The 22141-nt window shown below is 52.9% G+C and overlaps 1 protein-coding gene across 1 annotated transcript in view; it reads left to right on the top strand.

The window, feature by feature from the left end:
* Nucleotides 1-21723, top strand: part of CCDC9B (coiled-coil domain containing 9B) — a 24844-nt gene extending 3121 nt beyond the window's left edge. The window contains exons 2-12 of the mRNA XM_042780893.1: nucleotides 16563-16688; nucleotides 16816-17050; nucleotides 17363-17470; nucleotides 18038-18190; nucleotides 18267-18383; nucleotides 19098-19285; nucleotides 19600-19655; nucleotides 20245-20298; nucleotides 20386-20485; nucleotides 21059-21101; nucleotides 21184-21723. Of these exons, the coding sequence (XP_042636827.1) occupies nucleotides 16563-16688; nucleotides 16816-17050; nucleotides 17363-17470; nucleotides 18038-18190; nucleotides 18267-18383; nucleotides 19098-19285; nucleotides 19600-19655; nucleotides 20245-20298; nucleotides 20386-20485; nucleotides 21059-21101; nucleotides 21184-21723 (1720 nt within the window). The remainder of the gene's footprint in view (nucleotides 1-16562; nucleotides 16689-16815; nucleotides 17051-17362; nucleotides 17471-18037; nucleotides 18191-18266; nucleotides 18384-19097; nucleotides 19286-19599; nucleotides 19656-20244; nucleotides 20299-20385; nucleotides 20486-21058; nucleotides 21102-21183) is intronic.
* Nucleotides 21724-22141: the final 418 nt, after the last annotated feature.

Raw genomic sequence — 22141 nt, forward strand, 5'->3', positions numbered from 1 at the left:
GTCCCAAGGCCACAGGGATCAAGGAAGAAGAGATAATCCTTAACTTCTGATGCTAGGGCACTAGAGCCCTGGGGGAGCAGAAGAAGCTTTGGGCCTCCACTCTCGAGGTTGGATTACTCCCCAGTCTGCTTCTGCCTCTTGGGACTTGATAAGGGTTTCATACCGGTAAGAGGGGGTGGGGAAGAGGCAGACCTCTGCTCCAGGGCTGGGGCCTTCCTGTGATCAGGTCCTAGCAGTCCCTGCCCCATCAGGGCTCAAACAATGTTTAGAAAGTCACTTCCTGCCCTGCCTGCATCTCCTTCTGTAAAAGCTCTTGGGGTGGGACCATAGCCCCAGGCCTAGGAGCTGGCTCTGCAGGGAATAGCCAATTGGGGGAGGTGGGGAGAGTAGGGTGGAGGGCTGGCAGCCTCCCTCTGTGGCAGAGGCAGGCCCCAGAGGCCCTGCAATGAAGTTGAGGTTTGGGAGAAAGCCAGTCATCCATCGAGGCTGTGGGGGTAGCCAGGAAAGCAGAGAAGCATAGAACAGGCGTTGAAGCAGCAGGAGAGAGGATGGGCTGCTGGGGCAAGGGAGGGGATGTGAGGGAAGGAGAGAGACAGATGGGAAAACAGAGGAGAAGCCGCCAAAGAGAGGGTTGCAGCCGGCAGGGGGTGGGGAAGTGTTGTTGTGCTGCCCCACCCCAGGAGCTGATGTCTCAGCCAGCTCCCTTCTTTGCATTTGGTGGGACTGTTGGCTGCTCCCCAGAGGTCATGGGGGGGGGCAGAGCTGGGGAGCTTTCCTACCTTCAGGCCTGTGGGAGAAGAAAAGAAAAAGAGAAGCAGCTTTGGTCACTTGGCTCTGCAGTGAAAAACCCGTCTGCTTGCTGGCGCTGGTGCTGGGCTGGCGCTTTGTGCTTATACCCTCATCTCAACACCTCTTTCACACCTGGTCACTTGCCTGACAATCATTCCTTCATCCACTCATTCAACCACAGAGACATATTGAAAGGCAATTTAAAATTCAGTGGTACATCCCTGTATGCTTGAGAACTGGCTGAGTCTTCCAGGTGGGGAGGTCTTATGCCCACTCTGTCAGCTGTCTGTCCTCCCAACCTCCTCCAAACTTCAGAATGGTAAAGGAGACTCTCCTCAGTGGCAACCCTCCATCCTTCTGCTCCCCATCCAGGCAGGTCCCACCTACTCTTCCCATCAGCCCCCTCAAGTCCCAGTCATATAAGTCCTCAAGTCTCAGCCCAACCTCTGCTCAATCCCTCAGAGCTGTTTGTTGGCTCTTGGCCATGGCTCATGTCTTCCGGCCACTTGGAGATTCCTCCAGCTCAGCTGTGCATTGCTTTCCTGCAGGAAGCCTGCTTAGATTGGTCCACCCTGCTCGCCCAGCTGCTGATCTACTGGGCTCGTTCCACAGCTCACCAGCCTGAGTGGTCCTGGGTGTTCTGAAGTGTTTCTTTGATTGTTGTTGTTGTTGTTGTTATGTGCCGTCGAGTCGGCCCCGACTCATAGCGACCCCTCCTTGGGTTTCCGAGGCAGTATCACTACGGAAGTAGGATTGCCCAACCTTCCTTCCGAGGAGTGGCTGGTGGGTTTGAACCGCCAGCCTTCTGGTTAGCAGTCAAGTGCTTTAGCCACTATGCATAGGACTTGTCTATTTGAGGAAATTTATATTTCTTGAGATCCAAGGTGGTCTTTGGGTTCTTCTGAAGAGAACCAATGGTGCAGTTGCCAGGAGCTGGGTTCTGGGCTTCAGATCTAGCCATGCCTCCATGGCCTCAACCGGTAAGCATGAACTCTACCTTTCCTGGGCCTTGTGTGTATGAGGGGGGAAGCATCTGCTTGTTTTACTCCTGAGCTTGAAGATTTGATGAGATAAAGGGTGTGTAAGCTTGTTTCTAAACCTAGAAAGTGTTCCACAAAATATAAAGGCCTGTTTTCACGTTGGCCCTACCACCACCATCTCACACACACATACACACTGCTTTGCATGCAGAAGTTATGCTAATTGCCTCTGCCTTCACCACCCACCTTCCTTCTCCAGGCCTCCCACCCTACAGCCTCCCAGCCACGGTGCTTACCTGGCTCCATCTTTATAGGGCAAGAGCAGGTGGTGACACAAGGAACACCTGTGGTTCACCAGGTAGAGTTTAGATGATTGTAATCTAAATCTTAGTCTCTTCTCTCCCAGGGATCCACACATACAGCCTCTTCAAGGCATCAAAGGGACCAAACTGTTCCTTCTGGCTTAGCTTGGTACCCAATATGGAACTGACACCCAGTAGTTGCCAGATATGAGTGTTAAATGAATACAGCAGATTCTTCCAACATGGTGACATGGTGGGTAGACAGAAATTCCAGAGAGTACCTGGCCCTGAACTGTATCTTGCCACTTGACACCCAAATTCACCTCCAAACTCACAATTATGTGTTTATTCATTTCCATTCAGGCCAATTTCAATCATGTTGATTACTCATGTTGCATGCCTGCCATGTGCCAAGTCATGGTGCTCTGTCCATATAGCCTCTTGTCCCTGTGTAAACATCTGACTTAGGGACAGGAGAAGAGGCATAGAGAAATCAGTGTGCCCAGGCAGAGAAGAGCAGGATGGGTCAGTGGGTGGGGGCCTCTGGGAGACCCAGGACACCCAATGGTCTTTGCCTCTGCAGCACAAGTGAATAGAAAGCCTTCCAGGGTTCTAGCTCTTGTTCCTGAAACCCTTCTCCAACACACCAGGATTGAAAAGGAGTGGGTAGTTTGGGGTCTGATCCATTTTGTCATTCACCAACAAGCTATGCTATCAATAGATGGAGCTGCTGAGGTCCCATGTGCCAAGGCTAGCCTCATCTTCCTTGGGGCTGGCGTGCATTTCACAATAACAACCCTAGGATGCACAAATTGCACACATAGTACGTTCATTCTTTCCTGACTCACAAATCAGGGCCAAATACTTGACATCAGGGCTTTCTGGTACTCATATGGTTGCTGAATGTACAATCACAAATGTCCACACACACACACACACATCCTTAGTGTGAAAGCCCCTAATGTAACAGGCAAGGGCCTCCGGAGCTACCCATTTTTCTTAGCTTCCACTTGCATCACAAATGTTTAGCTGAGGTCAGCCTCTGTGCTATGCCCACATTTCTGCCTGTGGCCTCATCCTTCTTCTTAGTGAGTGATGGAGTAGGAAGAAACTTTGGGGCTAGAATTGGTGAGGGAACAATAAAGAAAACCTTAGGGCCAGTCAGGCTCTGAGTTGGAAGAAGGAGAAAGAGGCTGCCAGGTCTTGGGCTGGGAAGGGTTCCTGGTGCAAGCCTGGAAGTGAGAGTTTATCTCCCCAACTCAGACCACGGTATCTGAGGGACAGGAGTTGGTGGCTTTGGAAAGGTCCTAATGCAATGCCTTCAACGCTCAGCTAAGTGCCTGTGCCTGGGCAAGGCAGAGGCTGTAAATTCAATTATTACTCAAGTAGAGAGCTGGGCGCAGGGGCCCAGCCAGGAGTGGGGGCAGGGCAGGATAAGAAGATAAATATACAGCACACAGGCACACATTACAGTCACCAGAGAGACAGCCCGATGCACACAGAGGCACACAGAGGCAGATTCAACACATACACATATTCAGAGAGACACAAAGCCCGCAGAGAAACCACAACCTCACAGACACAGAAGCCACTCTCACAGAGACCCTAATGCCCCCTACCCATAACAGGCAAGGCCAGATCCTTACCTGAGTCCAGAGCAGGGGAAGAAGGAAGTCTAAGACTCTGTCTGTCCTCAGATGTATTTATATAGTGTAGGGAGGGGCTGGATTGGTCAAGGTATACTGGGAAGGTCCTGGACAAAGAGTGTGGAGGGATGAGGAGGGGCAGGTTAATATTTAGTTGGGCAAAGAACAGCTGGAAGTAGATTGTGTGTGTGTGTGTGGGAGGGAGTGATGAGGGGGTGCAGTGCAGGACAGATCTGCCTGGTGATGAGATGTCATAGAACCACGGCAGGAGTCCCAATCCTTAGCAGGGCTATCTAGCCAGGGGCTGGCTCTGACCATCTGTGGAGCTCCTACTGAATGCTGGAGTCCTTGGGTAGTACAAACGGTTAACGTGCTTAGCTGCTAACAGAAAGGTGGGAAGTTCAAGTTTACCCAAAGGCACCTGGGAAGAAAGGCCTAGCACTCTACTTTAAAAAAATGAAAATGTGAAATCCAAAGCAAGGAAGAGAAAGCAGGGAAGTTCTACTCTGACACACATGGGATTGCCATGAGTCAGAATTGACTTGATGGCAACTGGTTACTGAATGACAAGCCATGCATTAGACGAGTCACACACAATGGTTACCCACTGACTCCTCTGGCCTCAGCTGCCTGCCACAGTCCCTAGCTCTGTGTGCTTAGTCCCCTGCAGACAGACCAGGGGCCTCTGTTACAAGCTCTCTTATCTCCCTGTATCCTTTCTTCTAATGTCACCTGACCCTACTGGACTGTATGCTCTTCAGATGCAGGGATTATGGCAGCTGTCAGTCATTTTTATGTCCCAGGGATTGGCCCATTGTGGGGCACGTGCCCAATAAAATTTAGTGGCTGAATGAAGAGTTGGAGTGAAGTTACTGTTGGATAATAACTGGCTTCTGTTTCCGTGGTCTATATTTTCTGTGTTTATTTTTCTTCTGTGCATTGAAAAAAAAAAATTTAATTATATTTTTCTGGAAAAAGCAGCAGCAGCAGAAGCAGCATTTCTTTCCCAGTCTCACCCTCTGTCTGACCTGGCTCATGTTGCCTGCCTTTGAGCTCACAGTGCTTTGCAAAACAGAGGACATCTAAACCTCTCCAGCCTCAGAGAAGCAGAAAGACCCTGGCCTGCCTTGGGTTTCTATAGAAGCAAACAAGAACCATGTGAAATCTAAAGCAAGGAAGAGAAAGCAGAGAAGTTAAAACAACCACTCTTTCCAGGTTTGCCTGCAGAGCTTGGATGAACTGGTTGCATTTTAATTATATTAAATTCATTTTTAAAAAGTAATATATAATTTGATATTAAGAACTTAATGCTAATCTTGTATGTAATAATGATAGTAGAAGAACCCTCTGCCATCAAGTTGATTCTGACTCATAGGGACCCCCTTAGGGTGTCCAAGTCTGTAAATATTTATGGAAACAGACTGCCTCATCTTTCTTCTGTGGAGTGGCGATGGGTTCGAACCACTGACCTTCTGGTTAGCAGCCCAATGCCTTAACCACAGTGTCACCAGAGCTCCTTAATGAAAATATGGGTATGTTCAAAAATTGTCCTTGTCTTTAGGAACAAATACTGAAGCATTTATAAACGGAAAAAATAAATAACATATACCCAAGGGAAGGAAGTGCATCAGGGTTGTATCCTTTCACCACATTTAATTCAATCTGTATGCTGAGCATATAATCTGAGAAGCTGGATTATATGAAGAAGAATGTGGCATCAGGATTGGAGGAAGGCTCATTAATAACCTGCAATATGCAGACAACACAGCTTTGCTTGCTGAAAGTGAAGATGACTTAAAGTACTTACTGATGAAGATTGAGGAACACAGTCTGCAGTATGGATTACATCTCAATATAAAGAGAACAAAAATCCTCACAACTGGTCCAATAAACAGCTTCATGATAAATGGAGAAAAGATTGAAGTTGTGAAAGACTTCATATTACTTGGTTCTACAATCAACACCAATGGAAGCAGCAGTCAAGACATCAGAAGATGTATTGCATTGGACAAATCTGCTACAAAAGACCTCTTTCAGGCACTGAAGAACAAAGATGTCTCCTTGAAGACTAAAGTGCACTTAACCCAAGCTATGGTATTTTCAGTTGCCTCTTATGCATGTGAGAGCTGGACAATAAATAAGGAAGACCGAAGAAGAGTAGATGCTTTTGAGATGTGGTGCTGGTGAAGAACAGTGAGAGTACCACAGACTGCTAAAAGAACTACAAATCTGTCCTGGAGGAAGTGCAGCCGGAATGCTCCTTGGAAGTGAGAATGGCCAAACTTCGTCTCACCTACTTTGGTCATGTTGTCAGAAGGAACCATTCCCCGGAGAAGGATATCATGCTTGGTAAGGTGGATGGTCAATGGAAAAGAGAGAAGGCCCTCAACAAGGTGGATTGACACAGCGGCTGCAACGATGGGCTCGGATTGTGAAGATGGCACAGGACCAGGCAGTGTTTCCTTCTGTTGTATGTAAGGTCACTAAGAGTCAGAGACAACTTGACGGCACCTTAAAAAAAAAAGGGGGGGGAAATGAAAACATAGGTCCTCACAAAGATTTCTGTATGAATGCTTCTAGCGGCTTGCTTTGAAATAACTAAAAATTGGGAACTTCTCTCATGTCCATCAACAAATTATAGTTCATGCATTCAATGAAATGGTCCTCGCATCACAAAGGAATGAACTACAGATCTGCACCACAACATGACCAACGCTCAAAATAACTATGCCAAGAGAAGACAGACAAAAAGAATACGTACCGTATGGTTCTCTTTACAAAGTTCTGGACCTTTAAAATGTAAGCTAGTGCCAGAAAGCAGTTGAGTGGTTGCCTAGAAATAGGGAAGTAGGGGGTGGGGATGGGGTGGAAGGAGGGATTGGGTAGGGGCACCAGGAAACATTTTTGAGGTTGCTAGATTCATTCATGATCTTGATTGTGGTAATGGTTTCACAGGAATATAAATATGTCACAACTGTCAAATTGTACAAATGAAATATGTACAGTTTATTATAGGTCAATTTAACCTCAGTTAGAGCTGTAAAAACAAAAGTAACACAACCACATCAGAAAACAATTTGATGACACATTGAGGGGATTGCAACCAAAGCCACAAAATAATCTATGCATAAATTCTTGAATGGGAAACAAATTTGCTTTGTAAACTTTCAGCTAAACCACAATAAAATGTTCACAAAAAATGAAAACAATTTGAAAAATAGAAGGAAAAACAGCGATTCTTCCTTATTTTCAGTGTGCCAGGCCACTCCTCGGAAGGAAGGTTGGGCAATCCTACTTCCGTAGGGATACTGCCTCGGAAACCCAAGGAGGGGTCGCTATGAGTCGGGGCTGACTCGACGGCACATAACAACAACAACAGGTACTTTTACAGAATCAAGGATTTCATATCAGCTATTGGAGGCAGGCATGATGATTATCATCCCCTCTTTTGTAGATAAAAAAGCTGTGGTTCCGAGGAACTAAGACACTTGCCTGAGATCGCTCAGCCAGTGTAATGTTAGTCCCAGTCAGGAATTGTCTGACCTAAAGCCTGGGCCCCTTCTCCACATCACCTTATCTGTCCTTTCAGGAATGCTCTTTTGAAAAATTCCAGCCTGCTTTGGTAACATTATGGACAAAAGACTTTGCTTCACAACTAGACCAAACACAAACCAAACCGACTGCTATCGAATTGGTTCTGACTCATAGCAACCTCCGTTGGGTTTCCAAGGCTGTAAATCTTTATGGAACTAGATTGCCCCATCTTCCTTCCACAGAACAGCTAGTGGGTTTGAACCACCAACCTTCTGATTAGCAGCCAAATGCCTTACCCTGGACTAGACCAGGAGTTGTTAATCCACTGGGTTCACATCTATTGTGGGCCTACAGGGTTTCGGGCAGGTAGGGCAAGTGAGCTCCTGGGAGGGACAGAGGGGAAGTTCACAAAGGTGTGGCACCCTGCACTGTCCCCACCCTGTAGCCACATATTGCATGGCACAAACAGTGCCCCACCCATATCCCTGCCTTCACCAGCCCTCCAAGCCCTCCTCCTCCAGGTAGCCTCCTTTTCCCCTTAGAGGACCCTGAGGACATGACCTCCCCACGCTCACGCCCAAGCCTTGGACAGGAAGCCAATGGATAGGCCTCTGTCCTCATAGACCCCCAAGGGGGCAAGCAGGGCTGCAGGGCTGAGGAGTGGGGTGGGGGCTCAGTGCTCTGGGTCCGAGGTTCCAGACCTCAGTTCTTAGTGTCTCTGGAGTCAGGGTCTGAGCACAGGGTCTGGGTCATGGCAGGCAGGTGGTGGTGACATGGGAGGATGAGGTGGACAGAGAAGATGGGGCAGGCTGGGCAGCCTGGTGGGACCGGAAGACCTGCTGGGAGTGAGAAGAATGTCCATAGCAGTGGTTGCTCATTGGAGTCAATTTATAGTAGTGTGTGTATGTTCAAAGGAGCTCTGGTAGCGTAGTGCCTAAGGCATTTGACTGCTAACCAGAAGACTGGCGTTTCCAACCCACCAGCCACTCCTCAGAAAGAAGATTAGGCAATCTACTTCCGTAGTGATACTGCCTCGGAAACCCAAGGAAGGGTCGCCATGAGTTGAATCCTACTCGATGGTAGTGTGTTTTGTTTCGTGTGTGTATGTTCAAAGGAACTGAGGTGGTGTAGTGGTTAAAGCATTTGGCTGCGAACCAAAAGTTCGGTAGTTTGAACCCACCAGCTGCTCTGCCAGAGAAAGATAAGGCAGTCTGCTTCCATAAAGATTTGTTGTTGTTGTTGTTGTTAGGTGCTGTTGAGTTGGCTTTTACTCATAGTGACCCTGTGTACAACAGAACGAAACACTGCCTGGTCCTGCACCAGCCTCACAATCCTTGCTATACCTGAGCCCATCTTTGCAGCCACTGTGTCAATCCATCTCGTTGAGGGCCTTCCCCTTTTTCACTGACCCTCCACTTTACCAAGCATGATATCGTTCTCCAGGCAATGGTCCCTTCTGACAACATGACCAAAGTAGAATACAACAGTGCAGTTCTACTCTGTCCTAAAGAGTCACTATGAGTCGGAATCAACTAGGAGTCAGAATCGACTCAATAGCAGTGGGTTTAGTTTGTTGGTTTATGATGTTCAAGGAGCCCCTGGGCCTGGTTAATACACCCAGCTCCTAACTGAAAGGTTGAAGTTCGCGTTCACCTAGAGGCGCCTCAGAAGACTGATAATCTTCTTTTGAAAAATCAACCATCAAAAACCCTATGGAAGATGGGGACCAGGTTTGCTGGTCCGGTAGAGCCTGGTGGAACCACTGAGACTATGGCCCCTAGCTGCCCTTCAGGTCTGGAATTGAACCCACACCTGTGGTTTCCAGCCAAACAAAATACAGGCATATGAATTAAACATTTACCTCAAGTAAATACACGCCTTGGAGAGAACAATCATGGGAGAAAGAAGGGCTGCTTATGCGCAGGGAGACAGCCCAGGGGCCAGGAGTGTATGGAGGGATGGACACTGGGAAGAGGTAACTATGGGGAGGAAGTGGGAGGGGAGCTGTTGCATTGTGGTAAACTGTGGTCAATGACATGAGACAAAGTATATGTGAACTGCTGTACGGAAAGTGAATTTTCTCTGTAAATCTTCACCCAAATCACAATTAAAAAAAAAAAAAAACCCTATGCAGCACAGTTCTACTGTGACACACCTGGGGTGGCCATGAGTCAGAGTTGACTCCACACAAACTGGGGACTTTAATGTATGTTCATGGACTCTTTCCCCTGCTCAGTCCTAACTCAGGACAAGTAGAGCCTTAGCCACGTGTGTGTCCCCTATATCCTTCTGCACTGTGCCTCACAGATAGTAAGTGCCCACTAAGAGCTAGGATTTATTGCTGGCTGAGAGAGGTGGTTCTTCCCTGACAGGAAGCCACAGAGTGGGAGAGAAAGTTGCTCTGTGGCATGAGAAGAGACATTTCTGGTTTGAGGGGCTGCAACCAGGAAGAGGAGAGGGGAGGGCAGGAAGAGGCTGAGGGGTGACATCTGCAGCAGTGGAGGGGGGTGCTGTGGGTGGGTGAGGACCCACAGTGGGGTCCAGAGGCAGGATTTTGGCCATTTTTGTTGTTGCCAGTCCCTGCTCAGCAGAGCCAACAAGGACTCCCTGCCTATGGGCTGCCCTGAGGAGTAGGTAGGGAGGCAGGACAGCTAGCTGCCTTTACATCCATTTGGGCAGAACAGGTTTCTCATGGCATGAGGACCAAGGTGTCCCTCCCACGCTGGCCATAGGCTGGAGACAGTACTTCAGGGATGAGGCCATTGGCCTCAGTGAATCAGGGCAGCCATGAGGAAGAAGGTCCCCACCCTCCCACAGAGACTCCTGGGCAGGTCACTGACCCTGATCTCCAAGGAGAAACTAATAATATCCACCCTGGCAAATTCACAGATTTCAAAGCTTGAAGAGATCAAATGACATCACATATGTGTGGGCTTTGGAAGTGTTAGGTGTGTCAAGTGCTATAATTATTATTGCTATCGGGATAAGGATTGATGATGAATTTGCTATCTTGGCCTCATTGTTCCTTCCTCTGCTCAACACTGGAGCTCTTCCTCTGTGACATTTTACCACCCTTGGCCACTGGCATGGCTCAGAGCATTCTACCCACAGGCTCCTGAGAGAAGCCTGCCTCAACCTCCCTGAAACACCTTCCTTCTCCCTTGGAAGACCCAGGTTTGCCCAGAACTGAGGGATACCTGGGACTTTCAGTGCTAAAATGTGCACAATTCCAGGCAAGTGGGGATGACTGGTCATCCTACTTGTCTCTCTACCTCAGACTGCTCCTCTTCCCCTATGACAACTACCACGTCCCCCACCTGACATATCATTGTGCTCTCTCACACTCTGATTGGACTCTTCTTGCCTTGAAGCCTCTAGGCTGGGTGATAGCCTCCAAGCCATGCCATTCATGGCCACTCCAAAGGCCATCCCTCTTCTCAATGGGGCCCAGCCAGCTCCCACCATCCCTTGGCCTTCCATGGAGCCACTCCCTCAACCTCTAGAAGCTGTGTCTGACCATCTTCCTGAAAGACTCCTCTTATACCTCACACCCATAAGAGGTCCTTGTCTGCTCAAAGGAGCCTGCCAGCCTTTCTCCTGGCCCTGTTGGCACTATCCCAAACATTGCCCCACAAGACCAACCTGGGCCTTTCCTTCCTCCCAGCCCAGAGGAAGGAGTATCCTGGGGACATACAGGGAAACAGTTCTGCTCCTCTCATCTGTGAGGGCCACCAGGCTTCAGACCTAATGCTGTCTTGGCTCCCCCCTACCCACTGTGTCTACCCCCCAACTATGCTAATGCTCTGAGGCTCCCAAAGTCCCTCTGGTCACTCCTTCTCTTTACTGCCCACTTCCCTGCCTGGCCCAGACTACTTTCTCTTACACCTGGACACAGCCTCTTAACAGCACCCTCTTCCTCCCCGGAGACAAACCATGCCAGCCTCAGCTCCCTAACCCACTGAGTGGCATCATCAGACCCCTGCTCTAAAGCCCTCAGTGAACCCCTCTGGACTTTAGGGTGAGGTTTACTCCCTCAGTGTGTACCTCAGTGACTTTCCCAATCTGGTCTCTACCATCTTACTGGCAAAGCCACCACCACTTCCCCGCCTCTTGCCATGCTGCTCTCCAGCATCCATGCAATGTTCTCTCACTACTGTTCCCTTGTCCAAGTCTTGCTCATGCCCTTGAACTCATGTTCTTTTGGAAAACTCCTCTTGGCCTGAGCCTAGACTTCTCTGACAGGCTACTGCTACCTGGTACTAGCAAGTGTCTCTGAGGTGCAGCCTGGGGCCTCACCCCTAGGTCCTCTCATTGCCTAGGCCAGATGATGCATACCTTAGGTGCCCTGCTAATGATGCTGTGGGCAAGCCCTGATGGGGTCACCTTCTGCCTCTGGTTGTGGACAGCTCTGGACTAGAGATCAAGGCAAAGGTTTCTGGGAAAACACTGAGTTCTCTGTGTTCCCACCATGGGAAACAGAGCCCTGAACAAGGGCTCAGCTCCATCCAACGTTGGAGAACTCGTGATGCTCCAGCCCTGGGTGTGCCCTGGAGAGCAGGGTGGAGGAGTGAGTCCCCAGACCGGTCCTCGTTCTGCCTCCTGACGCCTCAGAAGGTTGGACCTGGGTCCTGCCCGGCTCCGGCATGTGTGTTCTTGAGAGGGGTGTGGCCCAGACTTTGTCCCTTGTATCTGGAGCCTACCCAGGGCTGGTCCCTCCAGTCCTACTTCCTGCACACTAGGTCCTTCCCACCCCAGACAACTGTAGGGAACATCCAGAGGCCTGGCCTGAGAGGGCTGCACAAAGACCTCTAGTCAGTAGGACTCAGAACAATAGTTTCTTAAGACAGGAATGGCCATGGGAAGGTGAGGGGCAGTGGGTTTGTAGGAAGGGAATGTCATGCTTTAATCTAATCTCTTGCTGTTTCCTTGCCCCTTCCAATTTTGAGGGTCACCTGCCTAGTAACTGGGCTGTCATGCAATGCAGCCTTGCACATCCTCTTCCTCAACACTCACCCACCCACCCGGAGCTGGTAAGTAGAGCCAGTGGCCTCTGATGGCTCAGCCCTAGCTGAGGAGGATGGTTCCTGAGCACTGGGATGTGAGTCTGGGGCTGGGCCTGGTGGTATCCAGTGCTGAATGGGCCATAGTGACTGTCTCCAGGATCACCAAGGCAAATTGGGGCCAGATGGCAGCCAGGCTCTTCAGAGGGAACAGGGCATGGAGGAGGGGAGTCAGCAGGGAGCCTGCATTTGCTGGCAGAGAACCCCATGAAGGGAGGTACAGAGAGGATGGTGAGGGGCTGCCTCAGGATCCCCCATACCAGGTCACAAATGGTCCCCATAAAAAGTGTGTTCCAGCCCCATTGGGGTAGTGGGAGACAACATTTGGGGCCTTTTAAAGGCCACTATGGAGATAGTATCTGGCCACTTGGATGGTGGCTAACACAGTTACCTGAAGAAAGAACAAAACTATTTAGAGCCTCACTCTGTGACCTAACCTGTGCTATCTCATTTCATCTCCCCAAAGACCTAGTAATGTAGGTACACCCTCATTTTATAAATGAAGATCAAGGATAAAGGGTTTGACCTAAAGCCACATAGCTAGTGAAGTTCATTTGGGATCCACCATCCAGCCCTACCTTATCCCACAGAGAGATTGAGGAGAAGTTGATGGCCAGAGGGTTTCTATTTTATTAATATAAATACAATCTCAACGGTGGGGCCTCCAGGTCTGTGCTCTCTGTGGTGGTCCAGAGGGAAGGACCTCTCTCCCTAGGGTGAAGGACTCACTGCCACCTTGTCCTCAGAGTTGGTTCTGGGTCTGTGTACAATGGACCACAAATATGGTTCACCCCAGGAGTGGAGCTATCCTCTGAGATTGCAGGCAGCCGGCAAGGAGGATGGGGGACCAGGCACGAAAGAGACGTGACCTGGGCCGGTGCCCTGAGGTGGTGAGACACTCGGCCCATCCCTGGACACGAAGAAGGAGGGCACAGAATGAACCATCAGCCCAAACAGCGTTGGCGGGGCAGCAGCGGGTGAGAGGAGCATTGGACCGGGAGTCAGCTGACTTCCAGTCTCACCTGCTGCAAACTGTCTGTGCGGTCTTGGGCAGATGGCTCTGCCTCTCCGGGCCTCAGTTTCCTCATCAATAAAACAAAGCTTCTACAACTGGGTGCTTCGCTAGACTGATGCAGTTGGGAAGAGGGGCTTCGGGAGACTTGGCAGAGAGGAGCTGAGAAGTGGCGAGGGAAAGGGGAAATCACCGCGCTCCTACGCGCCCCCAAAGCCGGGTGTTCGTAACTTGGCTGCCCCCTTGTGGTGGCAAGGAGTAATCGCGCCGCGATCTCACGGGAACACCGTGACTGTCATCCTCCTGCCTCCCCCTGCCTCCGCCTGCCTCCCCCTGCCACCTAGGGACTTCTGCCCAGGGAGGAGTAGTAGTACTCTAGGGTCCTTCACCGTTCCCTGCCTCCCTTAGGACTGCATGCATTCTGTCTGGAGATAAAGGGAATCACAGATTATGCACAGGATACTGCAGTTAATGCACAGGATAACATAGGCTATCCATCCCACTCATGTATTCATTCTGCAAGTGCCCATGGAGGGTCTGTAATATGCAAGGGCACTGTGCCAGACACTGGGGATTCAGAGGCACTTGGCATACCGTTCCTACCTTGAAGGAGCTTCCATCCAGTGGGGAAGCAGCCAGGCAAACCACAGATTCTGGAAAGACTGGGAGAATGTGCGGGTGCTCAAGGGTGCAACACATTGTGTGAGTAACACTGGGTCAGGGCACAGCTAGCAACTGTAAGTCCCTGTCCTGGCTATTGGGGTGTTCTGGGCACATGGCTCTCCAGCCTATTGGGCTGGGAGACCTTTGCCTCCAGATTAGGGGAGTCCTTCCCTGAAGGCCCTTCCAGAAGAGTTGGGTCACACTCCCTCCCTACGGGTTGGCTGGATTTCCACTGTGTTTCCTGTTTCACCTGTTCTCCATGCCGTTCTCCCACCCCCATCCTGGTTGGGAACCGAGGCCAGTGGTGGTAGACCCTGCCTTGCCTCTGTGGTCTCCTCTGTCCACACTCCTTTTCTCCAGATTGGGTCTGGGGTTCTAAGAAGGTGGGGAACATTAGGCCACATCTAATCTCCCCCTTCCAGGCCAGTGTTCTTTGGGTCTCCCAGCCCAACAACACAGTGTGGGATAGGTGATGGGAAGCTTGACCACTACCCACCCAGGGCCTTGCCTCTGCCCTTCTGAGGCTGGACTGCAACTCAGCAGCCTGTGTGGGGTAGGAGAGGATGGGAAGATGAGGGAGTACATGTGCGTGTGTGTGAATGTGTGTGTGAGAGAGAGGAGGCCCAGGGTGAAGAGTCTGGTGCGTCACTGTCACTGGAAAAGTAGACAAGTCTGACTCAGTGGGAATATCCGGCAGGAAGATGAGAGTGCAGTGGCATTTCCAAGCAGGATGGGAACTCTAGGGCAGTGGAGATTGGGTGTGGGGTCAGAGGTGCTGTGTGAAGGGCTGGACAGGAAAGGGGCTAGCTGTGATGGGGAGGGTGGGGCGGAAGGGGCAGTTCCAGGGGAGCAATTCCAGGCTGGATCTCCAGCTGCCTGGGCTGATCTGGGAAGGAGAGAGAAGGCAGCTGGACTTTCTCCCCTGGAGATAGAAGGAGACAAGTTGTGGCATGGGGTTAGGGAAACTGAGGCCCAGTCACCTCATGGCCCTCCCTTCATGGCCTGAGAGTTGGGTCCCTGTAACTACTGAAAAAGAACCTCCTCCTTGCAGAACTCTCAAGCTGTAGGTCCCAGAGGCTCTAGGGGGAGCTGCTTGGAGAGCTGCCTCTCTGGGCAGGGAGACCAGCCTCAGTTGCATGGGGCAGATTTGGAGAGGGGCTTTCCAGGGAACGCTGCTTCCTTTCTTGGGGTCAGAGAGAGAGAGAGAGAGAGAGAGTAGGGTGCCCAGGGCAGGACAGCAGGTGGGCCAAGTTAATAATGACTGAAAGGACCAGCACTGGAAAGAAGAGCCAGGAAGGGCCTAGAGTTCAAGAGACTGAGGGGGCAAGGCTATTGGCCACTTGGTGTTGTCACATCAAGGTCCCTAGAGGAAGGCCCAGCTTCCTATACCAAAGAGCTAGAAACCCAAACAGCTGAGCCTCCCAGGAGGAGCTGTATTTTAAAAAACAGAGAGTGTTCAACCTAAAGGAATGAATGACTATTGGTATAATTTTAGGTATGTGGTATTGTTCAGTGACCTAGAGGGGTGAATTTCTTAATCCCTTCGAATTACTTAAACTGAATAGTAGAACAGAGATACTTTTGGGGTGGGGGGCCCTCAGACCACAGGGCTGGCTGGACTGGACTGTATCCTGTAAGCCATTCTCTACTAGATGGGAGGGACACAGCCCTACACTGGCTGCCCGTCTGTCTGCGGGCTGCCCAGGCTGAGGTTCTGCTGGGGCACAGAGCCTCAGGTGACAGCAGGGCCTGGGCAGCTAGGCACTGCTTTGTGAGCTCGGCCTCCAAGGAGAAGCTCTGCAGTCTGGGGACGCTGGGGCAGGGCAGGGAAAGGTGCTGGGCAGGGCCAACTGGCTGCCAATGTCCTGGTCCTCGCCCTCCCAGAGTGGATGGGTGGGGGCGGCGACCGCTGCGTTCCTGGCTGGGAGCCCAGAGGAGTCTTTTGTAATCACAACATGATCTCGTGTGCTGAGCAGTGAAGCCGGCAGGGAGAGGCCGGCAGAGGCCCGGCTCGGCTCCCAGCGGCTCTGCTTCCCTCCCGCTCTGGCTCCCCTGGGGCTGCTCTGGAATTCTCTCGGTGGTGCCCGTTGTTGCCATGCACTTGGCTGTGAGTGGCACCTTGCCTTTGGCGGGGGGCTTCCTGGCGCTGGGGGTGGGAGTGGCTGGGATAGCAGGCAGTCACATTCTCAGGGCAGCTGGGGACAGCTGGGCCTGGGAGGAAGAGGGCTGTGCCTAGGCGGGTGGGGGGCTGGGCAGGGGCATTGGTCACAATAGAAACCCTGCAGCCAGGTGGGGGAGGGACCCAGGAATCTCGCTCCAGAGGCCTGGCCTACTCAGGGTACCTCCCTGGCTGGGCCTTGCCAAACAAACGAGGGAGACTTGCTGGGACTGTCAGTAGCTCACGGCCAGGAGAGGCTGGGCTCATGGGAGTGGTGCTTGCCTAGGCTGGGCACAGGCCTGGGAAGTGGGGTTCAGGTCCTGGTAGCTCAGAATGGAGTCGGGACCTCTCTTTTTTCTGTAGTTCTGGGCCTGGGAGCCAAGCAGCTCCCCCCTCGACCTCCTGAATCCTCTGGCAGCTTCCCAGTCACGGCAGGTTCTGCTGCCAGAGCCATTTATAACTCCCATTCCAGCCTCCGCTTGGCAGTAGAGCTCCTTGGAGAGCCGGGGGGAGGGGCAGCCCGCTGCCGGGAGCGTCAGGCCTGGTAAGAGGAGGCCCCTGACCTGAGCCCCTAAGAGCAGAAAGATGCCAGATAGGTCTAGTTGGGAGGGGGCTTGGAGCCTTGCATGTGTCACTCTCCAAGTAATCCTCTTCCTTCCTGTCTGACCTAGTTCTGGGTCTGGGGTCTGCTCCTTGGGTGTTGAGAATACAGTCAGGGGTGTGAATGTGAAATTGGGAGAACTGGGAAGGGGTGGGTCCAGCAGCCAGGAGCTTGCATCCTCACCCTCTCAGGGGTCTCATGGGGCTGAGTCCCCAGTGAGCAGGCAGGAGGAGAAGGATGCTGAGCTGGACCGGAGGATCATAGCCCTGCGAAAGAAGAACCAGGCCTTACTTCGCAGGTATCAGGTGAGTGGGCTGCAGCTGGGCCAGGAGGACTTACTTGGCTGCCACTCCCCTGCTGACCCGAAGACCTTCGCATGGTGAGCTCGCCTACTATCCAAGCCTGCGTCGGGCTCTGGAACATGTTTCTGGGCCTGGGGCCAGGGATTGGTGGGCATGGTCCCTCCCAGTGGCTCAGTAAAAGGTCTGGGGATTCTGTGATGTGGTGCCTCTGCCCCCTGGTGTCCCACTGGTGTCCTTCCATGTAGGCCTTTCGGTGTCTGTGTCTCTGTGCATCTGGGGGGCCGTGGCCTGTGCTGACCCCGGCCCCTCCCACAGGAGATCCAGGAAGATCGGCGGCAGGCGGAGCAGGGGTGCATGGCTGTGAGCATGCCGCAGCCCCTCCAACCTGACAGCCTCACCGTTACCATCAGCCAGGTTCCTGGCGTAAGCCTCACCCCAGGGAGATGGGTAGAGTGGCAAGAGGTGGTGGCCCAGCCCTTATCAGAAGACTCCCCCAGTTCTTCTTCTCCTCCCACCCCTAGTTCTGAGGTGTACCCTCCAGTTCCCACACCCCAGACCACTGCTTCCCACCACCCAAAAGGGCTAGAGCTGAAAGGCCACCAAATAGAAACTTTCTCATCCCTTTTCTAGCCCCATAGCCCTGCACCAATGCCCCAAAGCACAGGCTGCTCCTAAACCCAAAAGCCCAGGGGCTGGAAACCCTGTAGGAAGTGAGAGACAGCTAAATGCCAAGAACAGTGTCTGAGAGACAAAGCCACATTGTCTTAGTGCCCTGGATTTCCCACTCCAGAGATGACGGGCCACTGTGGTATCTTGGGCCCTTGTGTCCCTGGGCCCTGGATAACCTAATGTCATTGGCACATGAGAGTGGGAGAGGAGTTAGCTTCTCGGAGGGCATTCTAGGGAGGGCCACTGCTGGAACCTGGGTCTGGGGAGCACCCAAAGGACCCAGCCCTCAGCTCCTGCCAAGCTCTGCCATGTGGCCTGCAGGAGAAGCGAGTGGTCAGCAGGAACTGGTCCAGGAGCAGCCTCGGGCCCAGTGCAGCCAGTGAGATGCTTGAGGATGAGGACGGGGACCACACTGCTGCTTTCTGCTTGGGGGAGCGGGTGGAGCTGGCTGTGACCATGGAAAACAAAGCTGAGGTGAGCAGGCTGAGGGGGTGGATCCGGCCACCAGCGGGAGCAGACTCTTCTTCCCTGGCTCTCTCTTCTCCCCCAGGCCAAGAGGATTGTAAGTGAAAAGCCCACCAGAGCAAGAAACCAAGGGGCCGATGGGTCACCTGGAGGGGGCTCTGGACGGAGCCCCCACACGTACATCACTGCCAGCTCGGATTCTGTACAGAAGGTATATCTTCAAGAAAGGTCAGGGACATGAAAGTGGGGGCCTCACTTGGGCGTGGCAGACATGCTGTGTCAGATATGTCTCCACCTGCGGGGCCATGGCCCCGGGCAGCACTTCCAAGAATTCAAGAATTCCCAACCTTCCTTTCTCTGGCCAGTCTCCCCTTTCGGTGGCCTTGCAGAGGCCGCCATAAGAGACAAGGTAAGCCAGAGATATAGTCTAGCCTCCTAGCCTACCTAGCCTAGCTGGATCTGAAACCCTGTTCCTTTCTGGGACCACTGTGTGTGTGTGTGGGCGGAGGGGGGTGGGCCATGTATATGAGGGGACTGGCCATGTGCCAGCTGTGACCTCTAGGTGGCAGCAACCCCTAGTCCTTGCTCTTGTTCACAGCCTTTGAGTGCCCCTCCCATCCTCATAACAACCTTATGAGATAGGTTCTATTATTATCTCAGTTTTACAGATATGGAAATGACACACAGAGAGGTTAAGGAACTTGTGGAAAAACACACAGCTAATAAGTGGGTGGAAACTCTGTCTATGCAAACACAGCATGTTACAGACAGAACAGGCCTAATTTTAGGTGAGGCAGTTGAAGACCTGAGAGGGGAAGGGGTTGATAGCAGCTCTAGGTCTCCATTCCAAGCCCAGTGCTCTTTCTGCTTCTACCTCATGGTACTGAATGCCTTTTCCTCACAGGGTTGCCGGGAGCTCCGGAGTCCAGGCTGGGTCCCAGGACCAGCTCCCCGGTGGCCAGCAGGGGGGGTCCCAGAGATGGGCTGGGACTATGACCAGTGGAAGCAGGAGCGGGAGCAGATCGACCTGGCCCGCCTCGCCCGGCACAGAGATGCACAGGGTGACTGGCGCCGTCCATGGGACCTGGACAAGGCCAAGCCCACGTGGGTGGCAGGGCCAGGCAGCTTGCTGGGCTGACACAGGGGGGACCTGAGGGTAGGGCTAATTGTGGGCACTGCTTGAGGGCTGGTGGGACCCTCCTCCCCAGGGTGGTGTGGCTCTGCTTTAGCCCTCTGACCAGGCCCTAGGCACAGGGGTCTCTGTGGGCACTGGGTCTCCGTCTCTTCTTGGGCCACCATCTCCCTGCTGCTTTCTGTTCTGGGGCTGGGGTGGGTGGGGTGCAGTGTTGGTGTGGGTCCTGCTGCAGCCTGTCTTCCCTGGCACCCAGCAGCCTGACTCCCTCTCCATGTCTACACAGGCCAAAGGACTCTAACCACCCCAGGGAAGAAGGCTTGGCCAGGGGGGGCAAAAGGGGTGAGTCAACACCCACCTCTTCCCACTTCTTGACCTTTGTCACTCCACCTCTTTGTCTGCCTCTTGGTTTCCCAGTTATTTTCAGAGCTGGAAGGGATTATCCAAGAACATCTTCTTTCTTCTCCTTCACTATCATAGGAGGACACTGTGATCTCCTCTCCCATCCACCACACCCACAGCTCGTCTCAGGTTCTGACTCCAGAAAGTCACTGAAGGAGGCTCACATGGAAGTCTGCCATGGAGTCCTTCAAGGGTGTTGGTCCCACGTGGGTGGGAGTCCCACTTTCCCTGCCCCTGACCCCACTGCCAGAACAGAGCTCTGTACGTTGCTAGCCCCCTTATTTTCTACTAAGCGGAGGCTGGGGACAGAGAGGTGAGGCTGCTTGTCAGAGTTACCCAGTATGGGGTGGCAAAGGCAATATCAACATAGGACCCCAGCTCTCAAGATCTCCAGGTCAGGGCTCTTTTCAGGAGGCAGAAAACCCACAACTGGCCCAAGAGAAGAACTGACAGCTTCCTGGTCCTAGAGGAACCAGTGCCTTGGGTTCTTTGTCATCCACCCTATCCCCATTTTCTTCGCCTGCCTTAGGTCCCAGGAGCCACCGGAAGCTGCAGCCCCCACCATTGGTCCCTGATGGGAAAGGTGAGTTGGGGGAGAAGGAGGAGGAGGAGGGTATAGCCAGGCAGTGATGGTGCTCCTTTCTTTGACTTGGTGGGCCATCTCTTGCAGGTGGTACCACTCGGGGTGGGCAACATGGCAGACCCTCGGTGGCACCGGCCACAGGCAGCAGAGCCAGGGGAAAGGAGAGGCTGACCGGCAGGGCCCGCAGGTAACAGGTGGCAGAGGGCAGAATCAAGGGGGGCATTTGGGACTCCTGATTTCCTGGATCTTCCGGCCCTTGAGAGGATAGGACCAGCACAGGTCCAGGTGGCCGCTTTGGCCCTGGGGGCCTCTGCCTCCTGGCTAACTGCTGCCTGGCAGTGGGTTAATGAGGTGCCGGGAGAAGCCATCAGCAGAGGCAGCTGCAGTGAGCTGGTGCCCAGGGAAGCTGGCAGTAATTACAGCAGTTACCTTCCCAGGGGGACATCAGGCTCGTCTTTTCAAGGCACTGCAGGTAGGGACATGCCTGTAGTCCCCTCAGAACTCAAGGTGCTGCAGGCTTGGCCATAAACAGCAGCTGGGGACCTGGGACCAGGGTGGGCAGTGTTCAGAGGAAGTGGTTGGATTTTGAGAACAAGGTCAGGCTGGGAGGGAAGCATCCTGGAGGCTCATTCAGGCTCAGATCCTCCTTAGACCTTTGGTCTGTAGGTTCTCCCAATGGGGCATGGCCATCAGTTATGGGGGGGTTAACATGAAGTGGGAATGGGTAGGAGGAACGCCTGCTATGTGTGCATTTCTACAGGTGGGATATGAAGGAAGACAAGGAGGAGCTGGAGAGTCAGGAGGTAGGTACTTGGGCACAGGATGGGGTGGGCTGGGGACATGAGTCATGAATTCACCAGCCACAGGGCCAACCTCTTGTTTCAGGGAAGCCAAAGCACCAGAAAGACTCCAAGTGATGAGGAACATGGACAGAAGCAGAGCGAGGCGGAGCTGGGCAAACTCGGGAGTGCTCTGGCCACCAGCCCGGCCCAGGCATCCCCAGAAGGGCTGAAGGGGGAGTCAGGGGCTTCAGCAGCTGGTTCTGCCCCTAGCTCTCCACAACAGACTGACCTGACTCCTCTTGACCTCTCTCTAGGAGGGGCCAGAAGCCCTGGGCCCGGGGAGAGCACGTGTGTGCTCAGTCCCGTGCCTGAGGCCCAGGAAAGCCCTGTGTCCCAGCCAGATGGTTCAGAGCAGTCTCTGAAATGGACCGACCACCAGGCCAAGCCAGAAGTCCAGACTTGCTCTGAGCCACAGAGAGAAGCAGGATCCCCACAGCCCAGAGAAGATAGGTCTGGCAAGGTTGGGGCCCAGCAGGGCCTGGCACCGAGAAGCAGGCCGCCCAGAGGAACCAGCCAAAGGGCACGAGGCACAGGAGGTGTAAGGAGCAAGACAGGGAGGCCTGGCCCTTCAGGAAGATGCTGAGCATAGCTCCTGGGAGCTAGTAGCCAGGACAAGGAGAGGAGGAGCAAAGAGCTCAATGGAGAGTCTTGTGTGTGATTGGCATCTGGTTGCCGCAGGCTTGTGCCAGCTTGGCAAACCCTCTGGCAAAGTGATGTTGTGAGGGTAGGAGGTGTTTCCTTCCCCGCACCTCACCTGCACATTCCTGCACGTGTGTGTGCTTCATGTGCAGGTGTGACCCCTGCTGTATTCCCCTGCTGGCTCCTGGTCAGCCCTCTCTTGGTCTACTACTGCCAGACCACAAGGCTTCCCTGTCACACTGAGAAGACAAGCCTCAGAAACACTTGGCACCTGGCTCCCTGCTCCCTATCATCCCTAAGGGCCTGGGCTTCTACCCCAGCTGCCAGTTTTAGGTTCCTCAAGTTCAGGCATCCTCAGCGGC

The sequence above is a fragment of the Orycteropus afer genome, unplaced genomic scaffold (genome assembly GCF_000298275.1).
Source record: "Orycteropus afer afer isolate SDZICR_OR568_19922 unplaced genomic scaffold, OryAfe1.0 scaffold00068, whole genome shotgun sequence".
NCBI classification, from domain to species: Eukaryota; Metazoa; Chordata; class Mammalia; order Tubulidentata; family Orycteropodidae; genus Orycteropus; species Orycteropus afer.